Raw genomic sequence first — 27,091 nt, forward strand, 5'->3', positions numbered from 1 at the left:
CTGAAATGGGTGCCTATTGATTCATAGGTCTTCTCTCTAGGAGTATGGAAAAAATTTGAAAAAATTAGTGAATGCACGAGGAATTTTATTTCCTGCATCATGAGGATCATTGAGCAGGCAAGTGACAGAGCTTTTGGACATACTTTCACACACTTTCATGACTGCAGAGACCAGCACAAGTTTCACCTTAACAATGAAAAGATAAATAAATAGCTCTGAAGGTTCACTATTGCACCACTTATTAATTCTGACCATGTCCCATCACTGTATGAGGTTCACAAAGAAAGCAGTTCCTAACATAAAACTCCCCTCATGAGGATGCAGATAGCTGCTTGACCCAGAAAAATGTGTATGTACATTCACGGCAATGTACTGCAACTCTGGGAGTGAACTTTTCCTGCATGACAGGACTTCGATCCAAGAGGAAATGGCGCTGAAAACAGATGTACTCATCTGGGTATTACAGTCTGAACTCTGTAGAGTCTAATGTCTGACTGAGAAGAACAGCCTTCCATTGCTCTGCACACACGTTGCCAAATTGCAGCTATCTCAATCATCACAATAACACAAATGAAACAGTTAAGAACCCCCAATGCTCATGATTATTGACACATTTCCAGGGAGGAATTCACCCCTTTTAGACGCCTGGCAGACTGGTTGTACTTGCAAGTGTCATCAAAATGCTGGAGAATTAAACTTTAAAAAGGGAGTAGATCTGAGGCACAAACTGTAAGTTTACAGGTCTTAGGAAATCTGCTGGAAGATGGGAGATGCACATTACCATGTTTCTCAAACACTTGATAGCAAAATTCCTCATAAAAGGGGAACATTATGCTTAATCACTGGTTGGCTGTTACTGTCCACATACTCGTCACTAAACAAACCATTAAGTACACTTTGTTTATTTACAATCTACAAACACTGAAACAAATATCCAATGTAATATTGTAAAATTGATTAGCTTTGCTTCTGTTTTATTCCAACAGATGAAAAATCTTTTTAAAGTAGTCCTCCCCTAGACATGTATTTCTGCTTTTCACTACAAAGGCATTCATTGTTTCCCCTGCTTGCTGCTCTAGGTCTCACAGACCTCCTCCTCCAAACACTGGCAGGGTATTAGTGAACGTTCCTTTCATCAACTCACAACAAAAAATGTTTCTTCTGTATCTCCTTACAGTTAGAATTTAATTACAGCTATTGTGAGCAATAGTAAAATCAGAACAAAACCCAGCCCAAAGCAGCCTATTTGTTCTTCTGGGATCAGCTCTTCAACCTCTGAATTAGGGGATAAAAGGAAGAATGTGCTTTCCTGAGGGATAAGTAAGGCTTACAGGAAAACAGACATGCAGTCCAAAGGGCATTGGTGAGGGAAGCATGTTAAGACAGAACGGCAAAATTGTGTAGGCACATGGACAGAATATCATATTGAAAGGAGCAAGTGCATTCTGAATTATAGATGGATACTCAGAATAGAGGTCAAAACTGTCAGAACAGAATCCAAATATTGCTTACATTGTAAATTTTCTGACAAATCCTGCCTTTGCCCACAAGCACTGTCTCACAGGTCAGAAGAATTTTCTCAGTGGCATTCTGGTTTTGAACAAATTTGTTCACTTTTAAAAACATCTTTAAAAGTGGGCTCTTTTCTTGCAGCTATACACTGTAATGTATTCACAGTGGCTTATTTTTCCTTTAGATGGTTATTTGGAAAAATGGGTGGGGTATACTTTGAAATTTACATTTCTTTTTATGACGGATCGGTTTGTGCAGTGATCTTCCCTGCAGAAAGAATTTTCTTTAATTTCTTAGATTTATGCTGCATGATAACAAGATCAAGAGGTTAGGTACTCCCTAGAGGCTCATCTGGCTTACCTTCAAAAGTTGTTTTTGCTCATGCCTCAACCACTTTTCTTTCTGTTCCTCAGTGTGCTCACTAAACACTAAAAAATGCCATTCCTCTCTCGGCTCCTGCACTGTCTCAAAGTGACATCTTTTCTCATCGCTCAGGAGTAATCTTTTGTAAAAGATCTGCAAGAAGTTTGTATGTTAAACAAAGGACAAAGCCTATGGCTCCTTTACTGTAGTTGTATCAATGACTTTAAAGAAACCAGTAAATCCGGACAACACAAGCTTGTGGAAACCTCGTTCTCCCTAAGAATAAAACACAGAACTCGCATGGAGAAACCTGGCAGCTCTTTCCTGCACATGGGCATTAGGTCTACAGCAGTTTTCAGACCACTGTCACCACTTTGGTGGGTATACTAGTTTGGTGCTTTTTGAGTGTTCTCCTGGGATGCACAGACTGTGGCAAGACACAGCACTTGCTAACAATCAGTATTTACCTCCATACATTTTCATTGCTTTCAGACTTATCACAGAACAACACAAGGCATGCTACAAGATTATTCTCAGGCTGTTTACCTCAGCCTAAGAGTCAGCTTGCACCAGCATTTCTGATGTTCACACAGGAGCATACAAATAGGGAAGAGAAGCTGCAGGTTCATATGTATGGTGGAGTCAACACAAAGGAGTCACACTTTTGATCTTCAGAGATCACACTTTCCTAATATTCCTGGGGCTTTTTAGTTCTTTTTATAGAGAAAAGGAAAACAGGAGGGAAAGCCAAGCCAGAAGAAAACACAGTCCTCCAAAATATTCTTTGAGATACATTATGCATAATATAGCTTGCTATTGAGCAGAGGTACATTGGTATCAACTCTCCTGCTACTAATTAGCCACTGACCTTTAAGATAAGTTTCTAATGCCGAGATGTATTTTTCTTACATGCACAAGTATTAATATTTCTGACTGGTAATGATTACTGTTTGAGAAAACTTTTGCATCATAGACACAAAAATCTTATCTCTGGAAAATTCTTTATTATCAGGTGGAGTGCTTTTGTACACAGTAGTGGAAACAAAAAGCTTTCATCTGCTGAGCTTAGACATCTTTATTAATACTCTTTTTGAAATGAGTATCAGATGCTTTCTATCCTTGGACAGAAGTCTCTCACGAGAGTTTAGCATGTTATTATCAGGCATCAAGATCATTTTAATGATTTCTTATTGGGGAAGACATTCAATTAGTTATCATATCACATTTTTGGAAGTCTCTAATTTATAGACAACTAGTAAGTATGATGTGGAAAGACAGGTAGGCTTCTCATGTTGAAGGAGTGAATCTGTAGGAATCGACATCAACCTTTTCCTGAAAGCCTATTTTTATAATACTGTTATGCAATTGTACACATAGTTACAATATTCCTCTAGTCCTGAGGGAAGACAAAGGCAATGTAAAAGGCAGGAAATTTGTAGGTGAGTTACCAGCTATCCAAGGAAAATGTTGTTCAATGGGGTTTACCCACTCAGAGGTTTGCACCATGCTTGGAAAATCCTTATTACATACCCCTTAGATGAAAGGAATTCCAGTGTTTCTTAAGTATCACTGTACATGACAAGAACATCTGGAACTATCCACTTCAGTAAGCACATGTTTAACAGAGGTTGCCTACTTGCTGTCTGCAGCCTGCTCCTTGCCTGTCTCTGAAAGCTGGGAAAGAAATGTGGACGGAATGACAGCAGTAATTGCAGAAAAAACCCAACACCTTTCCATCCATGTTCACTCAGATGAAGGGAAAGACAGTAACATTCACAGTACCTATATCTATACAAGCTCTTCTGCAAGAACAGTCAGAGGTCCTGTAGGAAATGATGGAATGGCAAGCAAGAAGTGAGCAAAGCTTTCTGGTCACTGTCTCACCATTTTCACTGCTCCCCTCACTGACGTGTAAATGCAATTACTATGCAATAAACTCCTTAATGACCCAATTCTTTATGTGACAAATGTGAAAAAAATTTAAGACATTTGAAAGATGCAAAGCGATAGAACAGAGCCAAAAGGGCCAACAATACAAAACTTTGTTCTACAGCTTAGGGAGCACAGTTCAAATACTTAAAAGAATGCAGAATTACAGAAAGTCTCAACATGCTTTTGCTTCAAGGAAGGGCTGCTTGACAGCTTCTGTATCTTTTTAAGCTCTGTTATTTTAGTAGCTTCTGCTCCTGTTGCTTTTAAAGAACACACGAAATAAATTTCCATTCATTCTCATTTTTTTACAGTTATAAAATATAAGCCAGCTCTTCCTTTGCATATTAACCAAAATGAATGTGGGTCATAAGTAGCTGATTTCCTTCAAACAGGAGGGCAGGGATGAAGGAGCGTGCATTTCTTAACTGGTTGCTGCAAAGCCAACAGGGCAATAATCACAGGTTTCTTGTGAGAAATGGTAACCATTTCCCCCCAGCATTCCTAATGCTACACTGATGTTCAAGAAATGTAACATAGGGTTTCTGATCCAAAGGAGTCTTCCTCCGAAATCTCAATGGGTAATACTCATTTTTAACAATTCCTCATGGAAACTGGAACAAAAAAGGATGAGGACATAACCCTCAGAGAATCTGATTTATGAATGCAGGCCACTCCACTGACTGTATTATATTACCTTTACAATCAAATGGCTGTAAAGCAGTTCTCTCTCTTGCACACAAAGGAACCATGGTGTTCCTGTGGTAGTGTTTTCTTGATGCTCATCTGAGAAGATAGACTCTGGGGTACAAACAGCTATGAGTGAGTGAGCTTAAAGAAGGAAGCAGTGCACCTGCATTCTATCCCCAGTGCTTGACAGTTCCTGGGGACGGATCCAACACAGATTCCAGAAAGGAACTCCCAGAACCACAGAGAGGGCTAAGCTGCTGTAGAAATAGGAGGGCATAAAGTATGATCCCAGGCACCTCTGGGACTGCTTGGAGCAGTGTTCATCAATATGGTTTGATAGAGTTTCTATTCTTTTCTAGAATATAAAATATGATTCCACAAACATGTAGATTCATAATTTCTGAAGAAGCTTTGAGAGAGAAGGTTGCAATTCCTAGTCTTTTCTTGCTATTGGTCTTGCATAAAGACCTTGGTATCTAACCTTATCAGAAGAACTTAGAATAGGTGACAATGCTCTTGTACTTAGTCACCAAACATTGGTCTAAGTAAGCAATCAGGCGCCTGTGTACTACTTAAAGCACTTCATGCTTGAGCACACAGAAAACACTACCTGTTATTTGCTTTTTAGTTTCTACATCCTTGGTATATCGGAGTAAACGGAGCAAGATAGGGATCCCTTTCTGCTCCGACACTTCCAGTTTGTTGTCATTGTCTTCATACACCAAGTTTCTCAAAGCGCCACACACTGCTCGCTGAATATCCTCGTTTTGAATGTCAAGAAGCTGTATAAGTTTGGGGATACCACCAAGTGAGAAAACCTATGAAGAAAAGAAAACAGCAGAGAATGGTTAGATGACAACAACAAATTCTGCTGCACCCCTCCCTTGCCACAACTTTAAACACTGTTGTAGGGTCTTTTTCTTTCTTTTTTTTTTTCCATTTTCTCATTCGAAACACTTAAAGCACAGAGCATTAATCACTTGGATATGACTGCTAACCTCTGGGCTTTTATGTGACTCACAGTTAAAATCCACAACTAAGAGATGCATCATATTTTAGTAATTAATGCAAGAGAATGAAAGTGAATCACTTCCAGCTCTGCTACAGATTTGACTTGCTGACAAGACATTCAATTGCTCTGTATTTTAGCTTCTAGGTTGGTGAGATGGATATTTGAGATTTAACTCTGGAACGTTCATAAACTGCTTTGAGATTTCTGGATGTAATGCGTTCTTGATGTGCCAAGTTGTTGGCTTTCTTTTTTGTTTGTTTGTTTTTCTTCCTCAGCAACCAGACTGGTGGGAGTATTTTTCTCTGTCAACTTCTGTGGTGAATATATATTAAGTAAGAATGCATTTTACTTAGTACTTATCTGTGGCACACTGAGAAAAGAATAGTTAACTTCAAAATGTAGACAATTAAGCATTGTAAGCTAGTCAGCTCCTGAATCCCACATGTAACAAGGACTACTCTTCAGTGTCTAATTTTTAGAAAATTGGGTTTTGGCCCCAGAAGAATCGAAGAATTAGTATGTTATTTTATAGCAGCTGTAAGGAGGAAACAAATAGCTTCCAAGTTTTACATGTTGTAGCAAATGATGAATCCAACGTGAGCTTTGATGTGGTATAAGCAAGCCTTGGCTCATTTAGGAATGAGTTTACTATAGAAATACCTTACATTCATGTCAAATTAAGGACTTCTTCCTCTCGCATCTAAAAATGCCACATGGTTTTGCGGACAAACCCATCCTTGTGTAGAACCAACAGCATGTGAAAGACTCAGAAACCTAATACAACTGCTTTGCACAGTCCCGAGCTTAATGATAAGAGGAATTCAGTATGACTGGCAGGTAATGGGAACTGGAAGAAATAAAATGCGACAAGGCCTTTTTCTCTTCATGTGCTGGCAGATTACACCAAATGTCAGCCTTTCCCCTGATTCTGTTGTACAAAAGGCACAGTTTCTTGCTACGGCACTGTTGACGTAATCTATTTTGCCTTCATCCAATAATCTATCTTCTCATAGAAATAAATACAGAAATCTGTATCTAAAGGTAAATGGAGCATAAAACACTCCAAAGGCACATCAACTCATTTTATTTCATTAGATAACCCCGTTTGACATGGATACCTTAGGGTTTTGTTCAGTTGTTTGTTTTTACTTTAAAGATTTATGCAGACTTTCTGTTGGTAGTTTGAAGTTTAGATGAATTGTAGCTCTTACAAAATAAGTGGTGCTATTTGGACTTCATGTGCAGAGAGTTTACAAAAGTTATTGATTGACCTGTCTGAATTTTCACTGGTAGATGAAATCCACCAAAACATTCTAAGACCACACGTTCAAAAGCAAAAAAAAAAACAACCAACCAACCAAACAAACAAAAAGCAACCCAAAAAACAAACAAAAAAAGCTACTGACTTACAAACTATCAGGTAACTGGAAACAAAGCATTAGGAGAGAGAGAAAAAGGACACATGCTGAGTGTGGAAACATAAAGTGAACAAGAAAAGAGTCTGATGGGCATCAAATACGAAGCTCAATAGAACATGTGAGACAGACAGCAAATCCAAAGCCTTCAGGCTGACTGATTCAGTCTGAACTTTTTTTTTACTCATCCAGTTGATTTTCAGGGAAGCTGCTTTGGAGGGTTTTGAATAATAAATTACTTTCAAACATTCAGTTCTGAAGTTCTGTCCTAAAACTGAAGTTAAAGCTGCTAATTACACAGCTGTTCTTTATCTGAAACACTTTGACCTACTGTGGAGCAAGTTAAAACTACAAAAGGATTGAGGGATGTTCAGCTCTCACTGAATAGTACTGCAAATACATGAACACAGAGTTAAGACTAAGAATATATATAAGTAATACTGGGCAAATTATGAAACACAGTAACTGTAATAAATGTTTTAAAACTGTTAAAATAAACTAAACAACCATCGTACTCATTAATGTGCTGAACATTCAGGCAAGAGAACCACGATTCTGTTCAACAGTGAAATTTAACTAATATGCTCTTTCAAAATCTTTTAGGAGACAAGTTTCATTAATCTATCCTACACTGATGTATTTGTGCAGTCCCAGAACAAACCCCTAACAAAACTTCACAAACACCTAACAGTCTGGCTAATCCACGGGCTGTTTCAATACATTGTGTGTGGTCCTGAAGCTTGGATAATTTTGACCTGTACTCACAGAGTTACTATTATTTCTGGGATATATCTGCACCATTGCAGTAAGCATGCCAGTCAAAAAAGAGACACGGGAGCAGTCAGAGCAATAAAAGTTCAATCTCTAAGACTTGCAAAGACTAAAAGAATTATTTTCATTTACTCTGCAAGAAAGCAGACACTTAGCAGCCTTAAATCATGAAAAGTCATTATAAAAGGGACAGAAAAATAGACACTTTTCTCCATACCCATCAAGATAAGACATAAATTAATGGACTTAGTTTGCAAAGGGAGATTTTATTATGCTTTACCAATAACTGGTATGGATAGTAAGTGTCTTTCACTGTCTCAGGGAGCTTATGGTATCCTTTTTTAAAAGTTGACCATAAATGCTTGAAGTTACAAATGGTTTGGATGAATTATAGATATCTCTTCTTATTCTACATTTCCATGTTTCCTATCAAAAAATGCTGAAGACAAAACTTTTGCTAGCATAGGCCAGTGCTACTCTACTGATTACTGATTTAAAGAATCTGCAGCAAAAAACATCAGCATATTTTATGGAAATTATTCAACATCAGTATCCTGCAGTGTTTCTTGGAATGCTTTTTTTCGTGTTGGCACAGTGATGCATAGTACAGTTATTTGCTCTACTTGACTAAAACTTGCATAAGAACAATCACTTACTCTTCTTCTTGCTTCTGCTTTCTGGAAGCATTCGTGCTGTATGAAAGTCACTGCAGCAAGTATCCTGGGTGTTGACTGTGTATTTTCACTCTTCAATATGCTCACTGCACGCTCTAGAGTCATCTCTACTTCTGGGCTCCTTGAAAGAACAATTAGAGAAAATACAGTGAAGAAAGACTAGTAAACTCATCATTTATCTTGCGAACTACCTTGTAACAGCAGGCTATTCATACTTTCAATGATTTTTTCTTGAAAATGTATCACAATACCTATATTATAAATATTTTAGGAGACACTGTTGTTCTTGGGGAACAAGCAAATCATAAATTGTTGAAGCAATTAGACATTCTGGAAAAAACAAGTCATGCTTGAAAATATAAAAACAATATAGAAACATCAGCAGGCTGAAGGACTAAGATTCAAAGAGGGTCAAAGCCAAGTAATAGTGTGACTTCTACAAAGATACCTTGATACTTTTCTCAGTAATGTGATGATACCTTTATTGTATTTGTTTTCATGCCTTTCTTCATATTTCCTCACCTCAGACTACACATGCAGAGCTCAGTCCCTGACTTTTTCCATCCATGCATAAGTTGCTCTAGTTTGAAACAGATGGACAAAGCCTTTTTCAAGTAGGAGGAAATAAAACCACTCATTAAATTCAGTAAGTACATCATGTGGTAGATTAGAAATATGCATGTCCATTTTCTTCTTAATTGCCAGTAGTGTGTTTGCTTCAATAACTACTATGTTAGCAAACCATATCAAAATTGGAAAGAGGTCACAGCTTCCATTTCCTTCCTAGTAAAGGAAACAAAAAATTAATGCCACAATCAGTTGCATTAGCCATGGGATAGGAAGTTTTACTTCTGTTTCAAACATTCCCCACTCAGGAGGAAAAAAAAAAAGTATATTTATATATTTTTAAACCAAATAAATTTATAGAACCAGATTAGAGACTGTCCAGGCAGAGCCAACTAGGCATTTTGTGAACCACGATGAAGATATTAATTTTCATGATAACCATTTCAGTAAGCACATCTAAAGTTAGAAGTTTTGATACAGTTAATTTCTTTGGTAAAACAAGTATGTGGGAAACAAATTTGCTTAAAAGAAAAAAAAATTCAACTTGACTAAGAGATATTGAATAATAAATCATGCTCAGAATAGAAATGTTTTAAAATTAAGAAGAGAAACACACCTATAGCATGTGTTTGTAGACTGCAACAGGAGTCACTGGTTTCTTCACCTCTATTCATCTCCATCTCAATAATGGACTGGCAGGAGTGAAAAGTGGGAAGCAAAGGCTTGCCCAGAGCAAGTGGTGGAGGGGCAAGGTGGGGAAGCTAGGCAGAAATCAGGAAGATTTCTCACAGACAATCTTCTTACAAATGCGTTGAATCAGATAAAGAAATTTATGACAAACTTATGAGCTCTAAGACAATTTTTTTTTTAATCTATCTACCTTATAAATCACAGGGCAGAAGACAATTAGTATGGCTGCAAGAACAATAAAGAGACGAAGAACAATTTTGATGCACCTGTTCCAAATGAAATTGTATTCCAGTACCCTGAGGTCTCCACCTGCCTTTACATTTCCTATTTACAATAATATTTCATGTTATTTTCATCCTCCTCTCAGTTGGCGTTCTGAGCAAACATGCTGCCTATGTAGACGCTGACTCATGCTTGTGCGAGGCAAAGGTGAAATGAAGGGGACAGTGTGCTGCAAATGTCAATGGACAGGTTAAATCAGAATACAATTAGAACAGTGGCTAGTAGTTCTAGTGTCCTGGGCTCTAACCAGGCAATGCTTACAGCTTCCAGATTTTCACTTACTTCAACTATGATTTAAAATAAAGTAGCAACTATATTAATTCACATTACAAGTCGGATGCGCTGTTCAGAAGCCTACATAAAAATTGTTACCACTGAGTCCTGGAAAAAAAGGTAGATCGTGTTTCTTGTTCATGCCTACTGATAACAAACAGGACATTCAAGCAATAGTTGTTAAACAGAACAACGTTTTGACAAGTTGTGGTTTCATCTTAATTCTGAAGATATTAGGATGATTTTATCTGTTTCTCTCTACCAGAAGATGCAGAGATAGCATCTCTATATTCTGTTTCTTCTACTTTGACTTCACATCATGAACTATTCTTCTAAAGAATGTTTGCAAATGCATTCATATATGTAATTTTAAATTCTGTACAGAGCTAACCTAGTCCTTCTTTTCAATCTTACAAAACTATTTTACATCCTCTTAAATATTAAGCCTTACCCTTGGAAAGTCCTACATTGCAATTTGCATTAAAAAGTACAAATTTATGGAAAAATGAAATTGCTTTGAAAATGAACTTATCTTGTTTTGTCCCTTTGATTATTAAGTGAGCAACAGATAAGAGAGCAATATATCACATAATGCAACCTTAAAATCAAAAAGAATGGAAAATGACAAGAAATGCGAACGTCATTAATAACATTTTAGACTGAGAAGCCTTGATGGAAGAAAACTGTACTTCTGGTGGAATGATGAATTCAGGTGAAATATTCCTAACTTGACAACAGTGTATGCTCCAAAGCTAAATTTGGTCTATTATGTTTTAAATACTTAATTCTGCTTTAAATTGTGGAGTAGCTAGAAGTGAATGAACTACAATGTACTATAACCAATACGGGACTTCAGTGTTAAGCCCTTGCAGTGATGAGAATTACAAGGGATCTTATTAAACATGTATTTTAGACATCTGAAAAGTGTACGTTATCCACATACATTACATGTTACTGCATAAGCAAATGTAACGCATATTGACCTCAGTCAGCTAAAATGACTATAGTTTTCTCCCTTGTAAGAATCTAGTGGTCCAAATCTCTTGAGGAATTATCTTGTACACTGATTTTCACCAGCCTCTCACTAATATAAGCTGTTAACATTTTACAGAAGCCTTTTTTAGACTTGGAGCAGACTAAAGAGCCTCTATACTCCCCCAAAAAACTAGCTCTGAATCCAAAGTGAAACTAGTTTATTGAAAATTAAACAATATGTATGAGTAAATTAAATAGAAGTACTAAGATAAATGAAATCTGTAAAGATGAGCCAAAGGAACTTCGCTTTCGTAGCACTTCAAATCATTTCCCTCTTTAACTTCCAGCAAAAGCTGAACTGAAAAATTGGAACTTAAACAATTACACTGTCAAATAGATTTCCATTAGGTCACAAAGCCAACACATGGAGTTCAGCATAGTCCCGAGCAAGTCACAATGACTGGAGATAAATGTTTACAACTGAAGGCATGAAAAAAATTTTGGCTGATGTTTTTGCAGGCAGACAGCTAGATTCCAAAGTCTGCACCTGCAAAAGAACAACTAAGATTGCTTGTACAAAAGAGCTGTCTGTGATGAAATTACCTGGTTTCTATGAGCACAGAATTTGCCAGTACATTACACTGTACTGTCGTTTAGGTTGTACATTCCTCAACAACTACTCTGCATCTCCTCAGATGTACAATTAACTCTTAGCAGAAGGTGGTCCCAAGCCTGAGCAAGAAGTGTGGACCCTGCAGTATGTATAAACATGTATTTTTTTCTCCCTTTCCCCTGTTGCACTAGAAGTAGATTTTTACACTGTATTAGCTGCCAGTTTACTTTCCTTTCTCAGACAAATCTGTTTATTTCAGCTGTGACACTGAGCCAGGAATTCTTCATTGAGCTTACCCCAGCTGAGATCCATTGATGGTGGCTTGTTCACTCTGCAAGAAACCATTTCTCCCTGCTGCTGCCATAGCAGCTGTCAGTGTCATCCTCTTTCCATCTGGTTCTGCAGCAACACTGGCTACTGAAGCTGGCTGGGATGCTTCCCTCCTGGTCTGTGTGTTTCTCAGAGTAGTTTGGTGCCAGCTGGACCTTAAAGATTGCCTGTTCTGAGACCCAAAACAGGAAGCTGTCGGTGACCTCACTTGTCCCATCGCACTTCCTGAAGTCAGGTAGTTCTCCTTCTCCAAAAGGTTGGTCATACTGCGACTGCTTCTTGCTTGATGGTACATTGGTATGGGGGGGCTAAGAGGGACACCATCAGGGATGGTGTCTTTAATAGCCCCTGACTGGAAGTGCCTTTTAAAAGAGTGTCCCCCGGTCACTGAATCACGAAGGGTGTAACCAATAATCTCAGATCGAGCATATCTTGGTCGGACAGTCCCGTTGTATCTCCTATAATCTCCATGCCTTGGGGAGAATCCAGTTGAAAACCCTCTGTCATAGTGAAAATCATTGGACATATATGACAATCTTTCAGGACCTCGCTGGGGTGAAACCTCTAATCTTTTCAGAGGCTGTCTTTGAGCTCTCTCATCCATTGTCCTGTAAGCAATTCTTGTCCCCCAGCCATTTGTATAAGAGGATGGTGATGCAACCTGTACAAGAGTGGATAAGAGAAAAGGAATCATGGTAAGATCACAGCATTTAGGATTAATAGAAAAGAAACCAAACTAGAAAAGTAAAGATAAAAATATCAAGGTCTGCTATAAGAAAAATTTGAACATTACCAAAATTGGATATTAAATGAGATTCTGCAACACTTCTTCATATGTACAGATGTAGGAAATGTACAATGTAGGAACAAGTATGATCTAAGTCTTAGGAGACAAAGTCCAGTCTACTGTCATTAACTCAAAATAGGAGTCAGTTATACTTGGTAGAGAAAAATCTGTTTGTTAATGGAGACTTTAATTTCAGTTTCAAACTCCTTGAGGATTAATGTTAACATCAGCTACTGAAATGAAATTCAAGGCTGTCAGATAGGAGATAATTTATCAGTCAGATACTAAAATATTATACTAAAACACTTGTATATGATTATAATGTACAGCTAGACAGGACGTTTAGAGGTTATTCAGCTCTCCTGTTCATTTTGTGGCAGCACCTACTAAAAAAAAATAAGAGATATTCCCTTTTTTTATTTTGGTGGGTGAGGATGAAAATTTGTCATCCTCTTGTTTTCCAGTTTTCTCAACTCAATAAACACACTTCCTTCAATCTCTCTTTGCAGGATGTGTCTTCAAAGCTTTTTTACTATTCACGGTTCTCTCCATTTTTTCTACCTTTTTGTTAAAACGTTATGCTCTAAGTTGGACTATTCAAGACTTTCCAGAACTAAATCAACTTGGTAGACTATCTGTTTGACACAAAGGAGTGATGGGCAATATTTTATTTTATTTTTTTTAATCAGCCAATGTGGTGGTATCCAGCTATAAACCAAAGCCCCATAAATTTTATTTTCCTATTGTATTCAAGTATTAGATTATCACAGGTATTTTTAAGGTAAAAGTGAAGTTACACTGAAGTTATTGATTGAAGGGATAGAGCTTGGTAGATAGTGACTGAAACCCCTTTCCATCACTGTTGAGTAGTTACTGAAGGTGATAACTGACTCTTGAAAGGACAAACAGTTGCTGAATGTAGTAAACTGAGGCTAGAATCATTGGATTCATCTGTTTATTCTGTGGGAATTATGCAAGTATATCCTTATGTCTTCTCTGAGGTAAGGAAATGAAAGCTTTGTGAAATACCAGACCTTGTGGATTTTTCTGGCTTGCATGACAGAACAAATTGTCCTACTTTCCTTTTTATTTCCTCTCTGTCATGAAAACTGCTGTGGGAACAACCACATAAATAAGTGCTCCCTCAGACATATAATAACTGGTTATGAGCAGAGTTAAAAACCCTGAAGAAAATCAATTATTTCCCTTAGCATTTAGGCTAAAAATTCAAAGAGAGTCGAAATAAAAAGCGAAGCTGTAATTAGACAGCTTAAAACATTATTATATTACAAAGACAGCTGAAATTCTTGTAATATTAAAACAGGTTACACCAAGACTTTTTAAAATGATAAGGAACACTTTACATGTCATTGTGAAGCTTATGCAATCTGTTTTGCTGTGGCCCTTTCACCACGTTCCCAGCTCCTACCCATGCCACTCTACATTGCAGGACCACGGAACTCCCTCCAGCAACTTCTAAGTATTTGGCTGGGTGCATGGCTGGGTAGCATCTGGCCACTTAGGGCTATGCATGTGCTGACTGACTGGCTGTCTGGTGGGAGAGATAAATACCTCCTACATGCTATCATTTGTGGTAAAAAAAGAAATAAACTGTGCATAAATACATTTATTCCTGTTCATTGTGTTTTCCTCACCTGGTTTGACTGATAATATGAGAAACCATACTGAGATCTTGGTGAAAAATCATTTTCAATAATCCCCATGTTGTAGACACGTTCTGGGACACTGGAAGTACGGCGTAAACTGCCTGTAAACAAAGACTAGTATTAGTAAGATCTTAACAACACCTAAAATTACTATAAAGGATGGTTTCCTGTACTAGGGAAATGACTCATTCGACATGTCAATAATACGTGTCAATAGTCAATAATACGTGCTAGCTGAAAATCAGACAGGGAAATGATGGAAAGATGCTTGCATTCAGTATAACATATTCAAAACATAGTTTCAAATTTTCAGGTCATGGTTCATATTTTCAGTTTCTCTTTTATTTTACTTAAGACATACTTTTAACTTTTAGAAAACTGACCATTATTCATCTACTCCATGAAAGATATTTTAACAAACCAAGTGGATATTTTTAATATTCCAGATAATGACAAATGATTAAGTACTGAGAAAGTGTATCACCTTACACCTACAGAGAATGCTTTAAGTGTATGTTTTACCTGATAGTCCCATTCTAACAAACGCAGCACACGTGACTGAAGCTGAAATACTGCAGCTGTAGATTACAATTGAGAAAACTGGTTTTATGTGTATACCTCTGCCCTTGTGTGCCCTAGAGATGCAATTTTCACAATTGCTGAAGTACAATTACTGAATATGGACTATTTACTTCATAGCTGTCTGCTGATGTCTCTTCTCCCTCAGGCACTAGTTTAATGACAATACACTGAAACACGTAATGCTTCACTAATCTTAGCACTTCACCCAAAGAACATGAAGAGTCCACAGACAAATTCTGTGGCTTATGGAGGTACACGGTGTATGGTGCCAAAAAAGAAGGGAAGTTTAATGATGCTTTAAAACTGTATCTGTAAAGTTCACTAACCCAACAAATAATGTAGAAGATCCACAGTATAACTGCTTAGATAGATTCTTTCCACAACTCAGCTTTGAAAATGGAACAGTGCACGGAGATTATTTCTATCATTACAACCTTAAGCTCTGTAATAGGTACAGTTGGAAGTAATTGTTTAAGAGATTGCAGTCTTACTATAGGAATCTGTGTACACGAATATAAAAAACACAGGTTTAAAGAGGTGATATAGGAGCCAAAAGCTAAAGGCAAGATATAACTCAAATCTGTCATAAATGGGGCCAATGTGGGCTGAAGTTTAGGCTGAACAGATAACAATGGCTAATAAAGGTACTGGCCATGAATTTTCAATATAGCAGATATTGTCTGAGATGCTACAGGAAAGAAATCTGCAGAAGAAAATCATTAACTTAGCCAAAATAATGGATGTCTCCACTTCTAAAAATATTAGGAGCCATACTTATAAGGAAATTCAGATGCCAAGAACAAGCAGGCAAGCACCTGCTGGGATTTTTGAAAGCATCTTATGTACACGTGTCAAACTGCTGAGGCTTTTGGTTTGTGCTGTTAGTCTCGTGGATGCATTAGGTGCAGGTGCGCATCCCTAGGAACCTCAGTATTCCTGCATCTTTCATCCTTGGCAAATGTACTCTTTACTGACTCAACAAGGGTGAAAAGAAATGAGATGCTCATCTAACAGGAACAACTTGGGAATTATTCTCTTCAGCATGTAACTACCTGGATAAAAATATAAAAATTTAATGTAATCATTTGAGGTCCAATTTATTCATATTTTCCATTTATTTAATCATACTTTCCAATTCTCGTGCTTTGGCTATGCAAGACAGATTTGAACATGTATGAGGTGATTTGTTAAGACACATTCATGCTAACTTTGCACCAATGAGAGTGGAGTGATGCAGCCTGGCCAAACTCATGATTTGGATTGCACTAATTCCTTCATGACATACAAGGCTGTCACAGCCCAAGGGTTACCCAGGTCTATGACAAAGCAGTAACAGCAGACTGTTGTTTTCGTATTGCATAAATTTCCTGCCAATTTACACTGACATACAAAATCTGAATATTCATGTAAATCTCTCATTTTTATGATATAATTGCCACATTAACATACGATTTCAGGTGCCCAGTAAGATCACATCTTAGTGTACTGCCCATGTTTGCCTTTTAAAGATTAGCTTCAGTCATTGCTACCTATTAAAGTACTTCCATATAAACAATCTTTAAATATATACTTATAGGATTGTTTCATTACAGTTAGTATTTTTTTGTCTAGTCTACTGAATGAAAAATCATTGTTATTTATTTTCTTCAAACACAAAGATCCCTTGAGTAAGTCATTTTGGCATGTTTTAGTTAATTCTGAAATTCCCCATCTTTACTAAACAAACAAAAGAATCTTGATAAAATAAGAACAATAAGGCAATCCATGAACTAGTGTAGGGTAAACAGCTACTCTCTTTGTAAAAGCAAAAACACATTCAACCAGGAATTGCAACACTCAGTTATCTCCGGCTTTAAGTGGCTTCAAGCAGACCTCTGTTTTTAACCTTCAGTTTCCCTGTGAAACCATCCATCAGTAAACAAAACATTTTTCTCTGTCAGAGATAAACACAGTAAATGTTAACTCGAGGAATTTCACTTTGCATTTTTGTATCTCGTTTGTTTGCTCTTACCACACCGGTAAACTATCTTGTCAGCATCTTACCTGAAGATTTATTAGGGAGATATAAAATGCAGTTTGTGAGATGGGATGTCTACTTGTGCCAAAGTAGACATAGTGTGCTAAAGAAATAAGTGGTAATTAAAATGCTCCATTAGTTAGGAGATGCAGAATAGGTCATCTAGTCAAAACTCGCCTCTGTCAGAGAGGATTCCTCCAGCTTTCACCATACCACAAAACCTTACATTTTTTGCACCTCTCAGATTTGCTCAGTATTACATATATTCAAAAGTCATTACGGAGTCCTTCTTTACCTAGTGAACTCATCAAGAAAAAAGATGCAAAGGATGTTTCTTTTTTTTTTTAAACATTATGGGCTTATAGAATTTACTTTCCATTTGTGGGAACCAGAGCTTTAAGTATCACAGAAACTCTCTTTAGAAAACATGAAATCAGGACGCTTGACTACACTTTATTTCCAGCAGACAAGGAACTGAGTCCCATCTGTCAGCCAATGTGGATATATTAGAAAACTCAGGCATCTCAAAGAACAGTAGCCAATCATGCGTAGGCAATTGAATGGAACCTTTTATGATGGTCTTCCCTTTCTTCAGTCTGAACTAAAGGAGCTCAAGAACACAGGCTCCATGGAAATGGTCAGTGGAGAAGAGAGGAACACTAAACCTCTTCACTTTTCCCCACACATAAAATGAAAACTGTACAAAAATCACCTAATTTCACTACAGCTATGATAAATGTTTGAGATCTGGCAAAATAATTACATTATCAGGACGAAGACTGAATAGATAACTAACTAAGAAAATAGTTCTATTCATCTTCACGGTGGCTCTTGAAGCCCCTTAGCTGGTTTGGTTCAACATTTACAAAGGCCTTGAAAGTTCCTCCCCAGTAATCACTGGCTACAGCTGCAGACAAATCAATCTCTTATGTGCTTAGACTTTGAAAACAACAGAACACTTCTCTAAGACGTACATGATGTACAAAAAAGATGATTACCTGTTAGGGAATTAGGTGTAGGATTCCTCTCAAATCATACTCATTGCTACCTCTCAGTTGTGAGTCTTTTTTCAGTACTATTTATTGTACTTGAATGATTGCCTTTTGCAAGCCAGATTTTGGCTTTAAACACTCTACTGCAGGAAATAATGTAGCCATATCCTGTACACACAAGTCTTTTGAAGACTGTGGTATTTTCACAGATTCTGAGTGCCCACATGCCGAGTACCTCTTGTCCACTGATTCTCAGGGTGGGAGGGACCTCAACAGACACTTGTAGTGTTTCTGGTTTGTTATCTTTTAATCCTTTTTTATACTTCATCACCCACAGGAGTCTGAGTTGGTGGCATTTAGAAACAGCACATCAAAAACCCCATGTAGAATCACATCATGTAGAGAAGAAAGAGCCTTCTTTTTGATCATCGCCTTTCATCATAATGCCAGGGCATGCCTGGTCCCAAGTGACATTCCAACATTTTTTACTCTGCACTGGCCATTACATTGACACAAGTGCTCTAATTTTAGACTGAATTTAAGACTTCAAAACAAGTTGAAGAAAATTACTATTAAGAATTTTCAAAGTTAAGAAATGTAAGGAAAAAATAGGGTTCTGATTGTAATTATTTAACACTATTGGTTTAGAAATAATCTAAGTTTAAGTCCTGTCTTCAAATGCATTCCATATTTATAAAACCACGTGTTAGAGAATGCATCTCTACATAGACCATTGGGCCATTTGGGCTTATGTGGCATACTACTGAATTCTGCAGTCAGCCTTTACAGCAAAACTGGAAAGGATATAAAGAAGGAGGACTTTGGTCCAGAGACTACACTAGAGAAACAGAAATACCACTGACAAATTTAAAAAGCCATTCAAAATCCAAATTGAACAAGATTAGAGGGAAGTAAAATCATAAACTGAAATATACAAGATATAGTCAATAAAATAACAAACAGCAGTCCTTAACATATAGGACCTTTTTTTTATATATAAGGCAGAACTTAAACAACATTAAGAAATTTCATGTGGCCAGTTTGGCTCAAGAATTTTCATTGCAACATAATCTTCAATTTGCAAAGGTTCAGCAATTGGTGAACTGGAAAAGTTACAGCTGTTGTTAAACTACTGCTTGAAAAACTACTAGCAATGTTTGACAACGTCTTAAAAAGAGTTGAGAAGGTTCATAATTTTAACCATGTGGCAGCTGGAGGAACCCTCAGATCTGATGATGATCTGAACTTCTACTTATAAAATAAAAAAAAAAAGTAAAGATGTTCTTAATAGGGGACGCAGGTAAGGGCATAAAGCAGAAAGCAATCTGGAGGTAGAAGGCAAAAACATGTTTTTCCATTTAAAGATAACGCTGAAGGCCAAATCTTCAGTCTGAAACTTTAAGGGGAAATTATGCTGCCTGACAGCGAACTTCTTGAGGCTTCAAAGCCTCTAGTAAAGTAAGTGAAAAATGAGTGTGCACAGACAATACTGGATAAGACCTCTACTGACACTGATTTTTCATACCCAGCTGTTCTGTGCCTGGCTAATTTTAGGCATGTATGTGAATGCTCTGGTTAGGTATGTGCAAAGTACCGTCCTGAACAGGGTCTGAAATACAGATAGGACAGTTACATCAGCGGGAGCCACTTCTGATGCTTTTAAATCTCTCAATTATCTTCCCTGCAACTCCAAATAATATGAGACATTTGCTGAATATATCTTGAAAACTGTTACTATTCAGCGAAGTGGGTATTTTTTTGCATGTTAAATAGTGTAAATGTTTCATATGTAGCTTATATATAGAAATAAAAATAAAAAATGCCAGCACTGCCGCTCGGTGTTTGCCATCCACGCCTTTCCTAAAGGTACTTTGCCAAACCTCCCTTTTGAGCGTTTGTTTTTACTTCGAGGTGAAACCAGGAAAACCATTTCCGACTCTGCTCCCAGCTCATTTTGCAAGCTGGGCCAGTGAGCGCGAGCCGAGCAGCTGGAACAAGCACGAGAAGCGGCTGCTCCATTAGGAGCACTCCGGCTCCATCCATCTCTAGGGCAGCCGTGAATCCCAAGCAACTCCCACGGCTCCCACAACTTACAGCAGTCAGGAGGGGGAAACTTCTCTCTCAAGCAAAGAGCAGCACTCTGCAGTTGGGGTTCTCACCGGGGCTGTCCCAGCAACCCGGGACCCCGGGCCCACGGCCACGCCCGGCTCACGCAGGCACTCACCGTTGTGCATCGAGCTTCGGCTCTTCCTGTCCAGCGTCTGCTGGACCTGCCGGTGGATCCGAAGCGCCTTCTCCTCCCCGCCCGACAGCTTGAGGCCGGCCTCGGAGGGCAGCGCCAGGCTGGAGCTGTCCAGCTCGCCCAACATCTGCTGGCCCAGCACGGTGCGGATGTAGCCCTGCTCGCCTCCGGGGCCGCGGCCGGCCATGGGTGCGCGCGGTGGCGGCACGGGGCCGGGGCGGGTAGACTTGTTGCGCCGCCGCTGCCGCGCCGGAGCTCGGGCCGCTGCTGAGGGACAGGAGGGGCCGAGTGCGGCCCCGGGCACTGCCCCGCCCGCCGTGCAGGTGGCGGCCACAGCCTCCCGCCTCCCGCCTGCCTCCTGCACAGTCCCCGCTCCTCCCGTCCCCTCCCCTCCCCGGCCAGTCGGCGGCGGCCCCGGGGCCGTACAGGAGCTGGCGGACGTGCTTTAAACGCGTGTACGTTCACGCATCTTACAGTAGCGTTGAGATACTATTGTTTCTTACACGTAACTTGCAGACTTCATGCACATGTCTGTTTCGATTTGGACATGTAAGAAGCCAAACTGCTTCACAAGTCTCTGGGCGTGAGGAAAAACCTTTTTGGGTGGGATTGTGCTGGTGTTTGTAGGGATGTTTTCCCCCAGGCTGTCCTGAGGTTTCACAGAGAGATGAAGGGAAGCGCTCCATGCTCTGTCTCTTTGTAAAGGGGTGTTGAGGGAGTTCTGCAATTAAAAGCTGGAGATAACCCAGCAGGCAAGCGTCTGTGCCTGTGTTTGCCGTCCAGAGTGGCTTTGTACAGCAGAAACAGAACTCGAGGAATAGAAGCAGGACAGAGGCCTCTGTTGGCCCGCTACCCTGGGATGTGATGTGGAGCTGGTGGCTCAACAAGCTCTGTGACTGCGTGGATCTGAAAGGAGGAGGTAAAGGAGCAAGTAAGGTCTTTGTGAACAGGAATGTGCAGTCTGTCACACTGCAGTTAGAAAAGGAGATTGAAGGTCCGGCATTGTTTGATTTAAAAATAAACAAACCAAAACCAAATCAAAACGAACCACCATCAAGCTAAATGTACGTATTATGATGGAAAAGCTGGTGGTATTTCCTAAAACAAAATGAAAGATGAATATGGTGTGGCTTTTAACCTCACTTGTTGCTTCAGGGAGCCACTGAGACTCCAAATGAATCAGTGTGGTGAGGGCACAGGGGGGCTGGGGAGAAACTGGCACTGCGATGATCCCTGTCTGAGGATAATGCAAGGAACTGCTCCTGAAAACACAGGCTGGAGGAAGGACTGGCCCCATGCATAGGAATCCCACTTGCAGCGGCGGAATCCTTTTGCCTTTGATTTACTCTTTGTCCCTCTCTCATTTTTCTTTAAGAAGAGGAGGGAGCTTTAGCCTGGCCTGTGAAAGGTCTGGCTAATGTCATCCCCTTTGTTCTCATGTGGCATATCACAGGATTTTTGCATGATATACAAAAATAGTTTCACTGGTTAAGAGAGGTGGAGTGACAAATTCCTTGCTAATAAGGGGGAAAGGTAACATATGGGAGCAGAGAGGCTGGAGATAAGCTGTGGGGTACCTGCTGGGAAAGGAAAACAGGAATTTGTGGAGAGGAAGAAGCTGAAGGTACGTGGCATAACTGATACGCAAGACTGAAAATGTAACAGAGAATTGGAAGGATTAAAAAAATGGAAGAATGGGCAGGACAAGGCAGGAAAAACAATGGGGAGGACACATCACAACTGAGAAGGAATGTAAACTATGCTAGAAACTGTTAAACCCTCTTACTATAACACAGATATTCACAAAGGCATCTCCAGTAAACAATAGATACTGTGTTCTAGTTGGATGTCAAGAACAGGCAGGCACAGATGAGAGAGAACTGCCGGGCAGAACAGGTTTAAAAATGTGAAACATTTCCTTCCCTCCTCCTTTTTCCTGAGCTTCAGCACAAACATAGCTTTTACAGTTGAAACTGATTGGCCTTAACTGTGCAACCTTCTCCTATCAGAAGTTCTCCAGAAAGAATATTCACATTAGAGCTGTGATTGTTGGTACTTTCACGCTTCTTTCCCTTCTCTCCTCCCTGTCCCTGAAATGTGACTGACAGAACAAGCTGGTTTTCATGGCACACCAAAAAACAGATTAATTAAGAAAGCTCGGAGGAAACTGGTGTAAGTATGGATATTGATGTGTTCTTTTGAGGTTTGAAAGAGCTGAACAACAAAATCTTAAAGACAAAATTCTTATGTAAATCTTCTGTAAATGAAATGTCGTTTGCCCAGTATCTTTTTGTCTTTGTTATTTATGCAGAGCTTTGGATACCACGGCTGGAGGTGTCGTGTATGAGTGCGGGCCAGTCAGCAACAGCTGCGTTGTTTCTACAGCTGGCCTATTTGTTTGAATAACCCTGCCGAGAGAAAGCGAACCCATCCCTGCCTGTCAGTAAAACCCCTGCAAAGACGGAGCGGCCGCACTGCCACCGCGCGTTTCCTGCCTGAACAGCACGAACCGGCGCCCTGCTGCCTTTCCTCTGCGGGCTGCAGCCTGCCAAGCAGGCTGGGGGTTAAGTTTGTCCTTAGAGACCCGAGATCGATGTTTTATTGCAATTATATTTGTCAGAAGGGTTAAAGCCGAAGTTAAATCCAGCCGTTTTTTGCAGTAGACACAGATAACCTACACTTTTATGGAAACATAGTCCTTTCTTTAATCTTCACATGCTTTTTTTTTTTTCCTGGAAGATAATTTAAGTTGTTTATTATTATTATTATTATTATTATTATTATTATTATTATTATTATTATTATTATTATTATTATTATTATTAAGACATGCAGGGGGAGGAGTGTTACTTGTGCATTACTAAAATGAGTGTGATAGCAGTTCTCTGCCTGACAGATGACAATAAAAGCACAAAAAAGAGATGTCATAGAATCATAGAATATCCCAACTTGAAAGGCACCCATGAAGCCATGAGGGCACCCATAGGGACTCATTCCCATGGGTAGTGGGAGTGTTCAAGGCAGTGTTCAAGAGAGTGGCAGCCTTCCTGAAGAAGGAATGCATCCACATATGCACACACAAAATAATGATGATCTTAACAGTTCTTGGGACATCACAAACTTTCCCTCAATCTGCACTTTGGTGAGGTGCATGTGCAAGTGCTAGTGCTGGAAAACCAGCCCACAGCCTAGAGCTGGTTGACCTTCCTGACTTGTGAAAGGTCAGGTAGAACTGCTAGCTGGCTATGAGCTTTGTTTTATGTTTATATTTAAGAGAAGCAAGGGTGGTAAGAATTTGGGATGGTCCTGAAGCTGCAGATAACAGTGGCCCCTCAGGCTTTTTGGTTATGCAGTAGGGCCTAGCTTGTATTATCACTCGGGGGGCCAAAGCCATGTTCATTTCAACATTCCTGCATTTTTGTTTGTTTGATTGTTTTCTCCTGTGATTGGAGGTGTTTAGGTCTCCTGTGCCAGGTGACATTTGCTAGTGTTGTAAAGTCTGTTTGAACTACTGCTGGACCACAGGCAATTGAGCAGCTTTGCTTTGAGCTTTTGCTCAATTTTTGGTTTGAAGGAATGTGGTAAAGCCCACTTTGTCCTATCCAGTGAATGTCTAATGTGTAACATTCCACTGATACTTTCTTCTGCAGTTTATCAGAGCAGGCTTCAAGCTTGTCATTGGAGCAGACAGCGCTGATATTATTGCATTGAAGGACTGACAAAGTCAGAGTACAACCCGTCCCTGCATGGAACTATTTTCTGCCTGTGCCCAACATTTGCACTCCTCATTTCGTTTTGTTCCAGGTTACTGTGCACTTTCAGTTATATCCTTTCACTTCTAGTCTTCTACTTGTCTTTTTTTTTTTTTTTTTTAAGTAATGAAATGTAAAAATTTTAAAGTGTGATTTTTTTTTCACTTTCATTCCAGGCAGAGCCAGACATTTACTGGAACAAAAGCTGTGCTTTGCATCTGTCAGTTCTTCAGTGATCTAGACACAGAGGAGGCAGCCATAAAAGATGTAGGGAGGCATAATCAGATGGTCTTATCAGATTCTGGCTTGAAAGGAGAAGCAGTGTGATGTGACTTGTTTGCAAGGTTTGGAATGAAAGGAATGAAGCAGAGCTAATTTCAGTAAGCTGCAATCAATACTGTGAGTAACACTTGCTCAGTTGTCTCAGGTGGTAGTTGTTCTGCACATTAGCATTTGGGTTGCTCCAGTAAAAGTATATGGAGGTACAAATACTTTTATGGAATTGACACAGGAGCACACCACCAGTGTATACCAAAGTTCTCACTGCGTGCAGTTATCGCCAACAGACTCTGAGTTTATCCGAGTCCTTTTGCTAGGTTATGCGTGTAATGAAAGGTTTTTATCTTTGCTTTATAGTACAAGTAAACAATATATCCAAATGACTAATGTGTCATCTTCTTATATGTGTCAGAAATGGAGTAAATAAATGCTATTCCTGAAAAAATGATGAAAATCAGACATTTTAAGACTTCTTATTGTTATAAAGTTGATTTTGAATTGTTTGAAAGTTGGGTACCCAGTACATGATAAAGAAGCATTTTAAAATAATGTTTTTTTCCTAGTGTCATTATAAAGGGGTTTGCTGATCGTATTTCCCCCATCAAAGCATCTTTTGAGCAAAAACTAAAATTTTGTAGATTTTTTTTGGGGGGGACAAATTATTAGTTTCATTAAACTAGCCAAATATCTTTTGCTACTACAGTGAAATTGTAGTCAACAGGGATGAAGGGACTTAGGAGAACATCTACTTATCTCCTGCTGTAAGGTAGGATTAACTGTATATATGACATAACAGATACCTAATCTGCTTTTAATATATTTTTAATGCACAACAGGAGACTATTTCTGTGTGTTACTGCTTTTTGACAGCCTGAGGATGCACACATGGAAGATCTATTATACTAGACACTCATCTACATAATGCCACATTACTGCATCCAAAACAGTTACCATAAGACCATAATGGAAAGGACTGAGACATACTGGAGATTAAGCTGGAAGAAAACCAACGTGTGCATGCATATTCATTTTGGGCTGGATCCTTAACTCGTCTTCAGCAGCTTTGTGTACAAAGCAATCACAAACATGCCTATTCTGTTTCTTTGGGAGAGGGAAGTCTCAGATAGGCTTCAGCTGCCAGAATAGTTTATAATTGATTTGTGTGTAAATGAGAAGGTCCAGCTGGCCAGTAAGAAGTGCTGTTGAGAGCTGCTCTGTGAGAACAGATTTCCTGATGGATTTCCCTCCTTCCCTTCCTTTATTTCTTTCATCCTTCCTTTCCTTCCTCTCTCTCTTTTCCTCTCTTATTATTTTTATCTGTAAGAAGCCAGACATTTTATTTATGGTGGTTTGTAGTAATCTATCGTATTTCAAACAGATCAGGAAAAGTACAGTCCAAACTGACTCTCGCTCCAAATAAATTCAACCACTTCTGCAGTATGAGGCTATCTTATTTCCTCTTCTTCTCAGTTTCTATTAATTTATGTCTCTCTGTGTTTTACAGATAGCATGGACAGATTTTACAATGAAAATTTTGTGTTCTAGTAGATTCCAGTGCAGTTTAGTGAATGACATAAGATCAGGAAAGTGTCTGTCCTGAATCAGACCAAAGATCTTAGTAGCCTGCCATGTTGTATACTGGCCAACAGTGGATGCTGAGTACACTGTGAACATAAAAGTGGAATATAGTATAGAAGCATAGAATCGTTTGAATTGGAAGGCATCATCTAAGGTCATCTAGTCCAACCCCCCTGTAATGAGCAGGGGCACCCACAGTTTGATCAGATTGCTCAGAGCCCCATCCAGCCTGACCTTGGGTGTCACCAGGGATGAGGTATCCACCACCTCTCTGGGCAACCTGTTCCAGTGCTTCACTTTCCTTTATATGCTTCTGTAGCTTCCAGCTATGTGTAGTTCAGGAATATATTTAGTAAGAGGTAGTACCTTTGTGTTTAATTGTCTTTAATGATTTTCTCCACGTGAATTTGGGTCAACTTTGTCAACTTTGGCATCACTGTTGCTCTTCTGAAATGGGTTTTATGGCTTAATTAGAGGGTCTGAGAAGACATATTTCTTTTTGTGGTTTTTTTTTTTGAGTGTCCATGACTGTAATTTCACTTGATGTCATCTATTAAAAAAAAAAAAAAGTTACTCACTTTCTCCATGCTACTGAAGTTACAGTTCCCTGCAATTAGTTTTCCAGTACTAACCTTTTAATCATTCTTTGCATGGAAATAATTTCAGACTTTAGATAATCTTTTTCAGCCTCTTCCAACTCAGGTGTATCACTTTTTAGATGGGACAACAAAACTGTACACAGTGTTTTAGATGCCAAGACACCTTGGGTTTGTACCACTGTACATATAAATCCTATTATTTTGTTTTTGCTTTGTTTTCTGTGTCCCTACGCTCCTGTTTTTAAGTTAAACACTAGTGCAGAGAATTCTTTGCATGGCCTTCATGCTTCCTGCAAGGTTGTTGGGTGCAACGCATTTCAGTTACTCTTACAGAATAAATCCTTCATGGTAACATTGTAAGAGAGGATAAAAATTCCACTCTGATGGTTCAAACTGGGTTTCTGCCTTTGAGTTCCCTGATGTGTTTCTCGATGAAACAGGTATGTGCAGTGTATAAAAATATTCTAGTTAGTGTGACATTTTAAATTACATAATAGTGA

At 39.0% G+C, this 27,091-nt stretch overlaps 1 protein-coding gene across 1 annotated transcript in view; it reads right to left on the reverse strand.

The window, feature by feature from the left end:
* PKP2 (plakophilin 2) overlaps window positions 1-20,596 on the reverse strand; it is a 38,008-nt gene extending 17,412 nt beyond the window's left edge. The window contains exons 1-5 of the mRNA XM_065742642.1: window positions 20,366-20,596; window positions 14,539-14,651; window positions 12,063-12,757; window positions 8,349-8,487; window positions 5,105-5,312 (exon numbers count right to left, since the gene is read on the reverse strand). Of these exons, the coding sequence (XP_065598714.1) occupies window positions 5,105-5,312; window positions 8,349-8,487; window positions 12,063-12,757; window positions 14,539-14,651; window positions 20,366-20,570 (1,360 nt within the window). The 5' untranslated portion in view covers window positions 20,571-20,596. The remainder of the gene's footprint in view (window positions 1-5,104; window positions 5,313-8,348; window positions 8,488-12,062; window positions 12,758-14,538; window positions 14,652-20,365) is intronic.
* Between the last annotated feature and the right edge of the window lie 6,495 nt (window positions 20,597-27,091).

Source organism: Cyrtonyx montezumae, unplaced genomic scaffold, assembly GCF_038088225.1.
Source record: "Cyrtonyx montezumae isolate F1298 unplaced genomic scaffold, pur_monq_1.0 scaffold_3, whole genome shotgun sequence".
Lineage (NCBI taxonomy): Eukaryota > Metazoa > Chordata > Aves > Galliformes > Odontophoridae > Cyrtonyx > Cyrtonyx montezumae.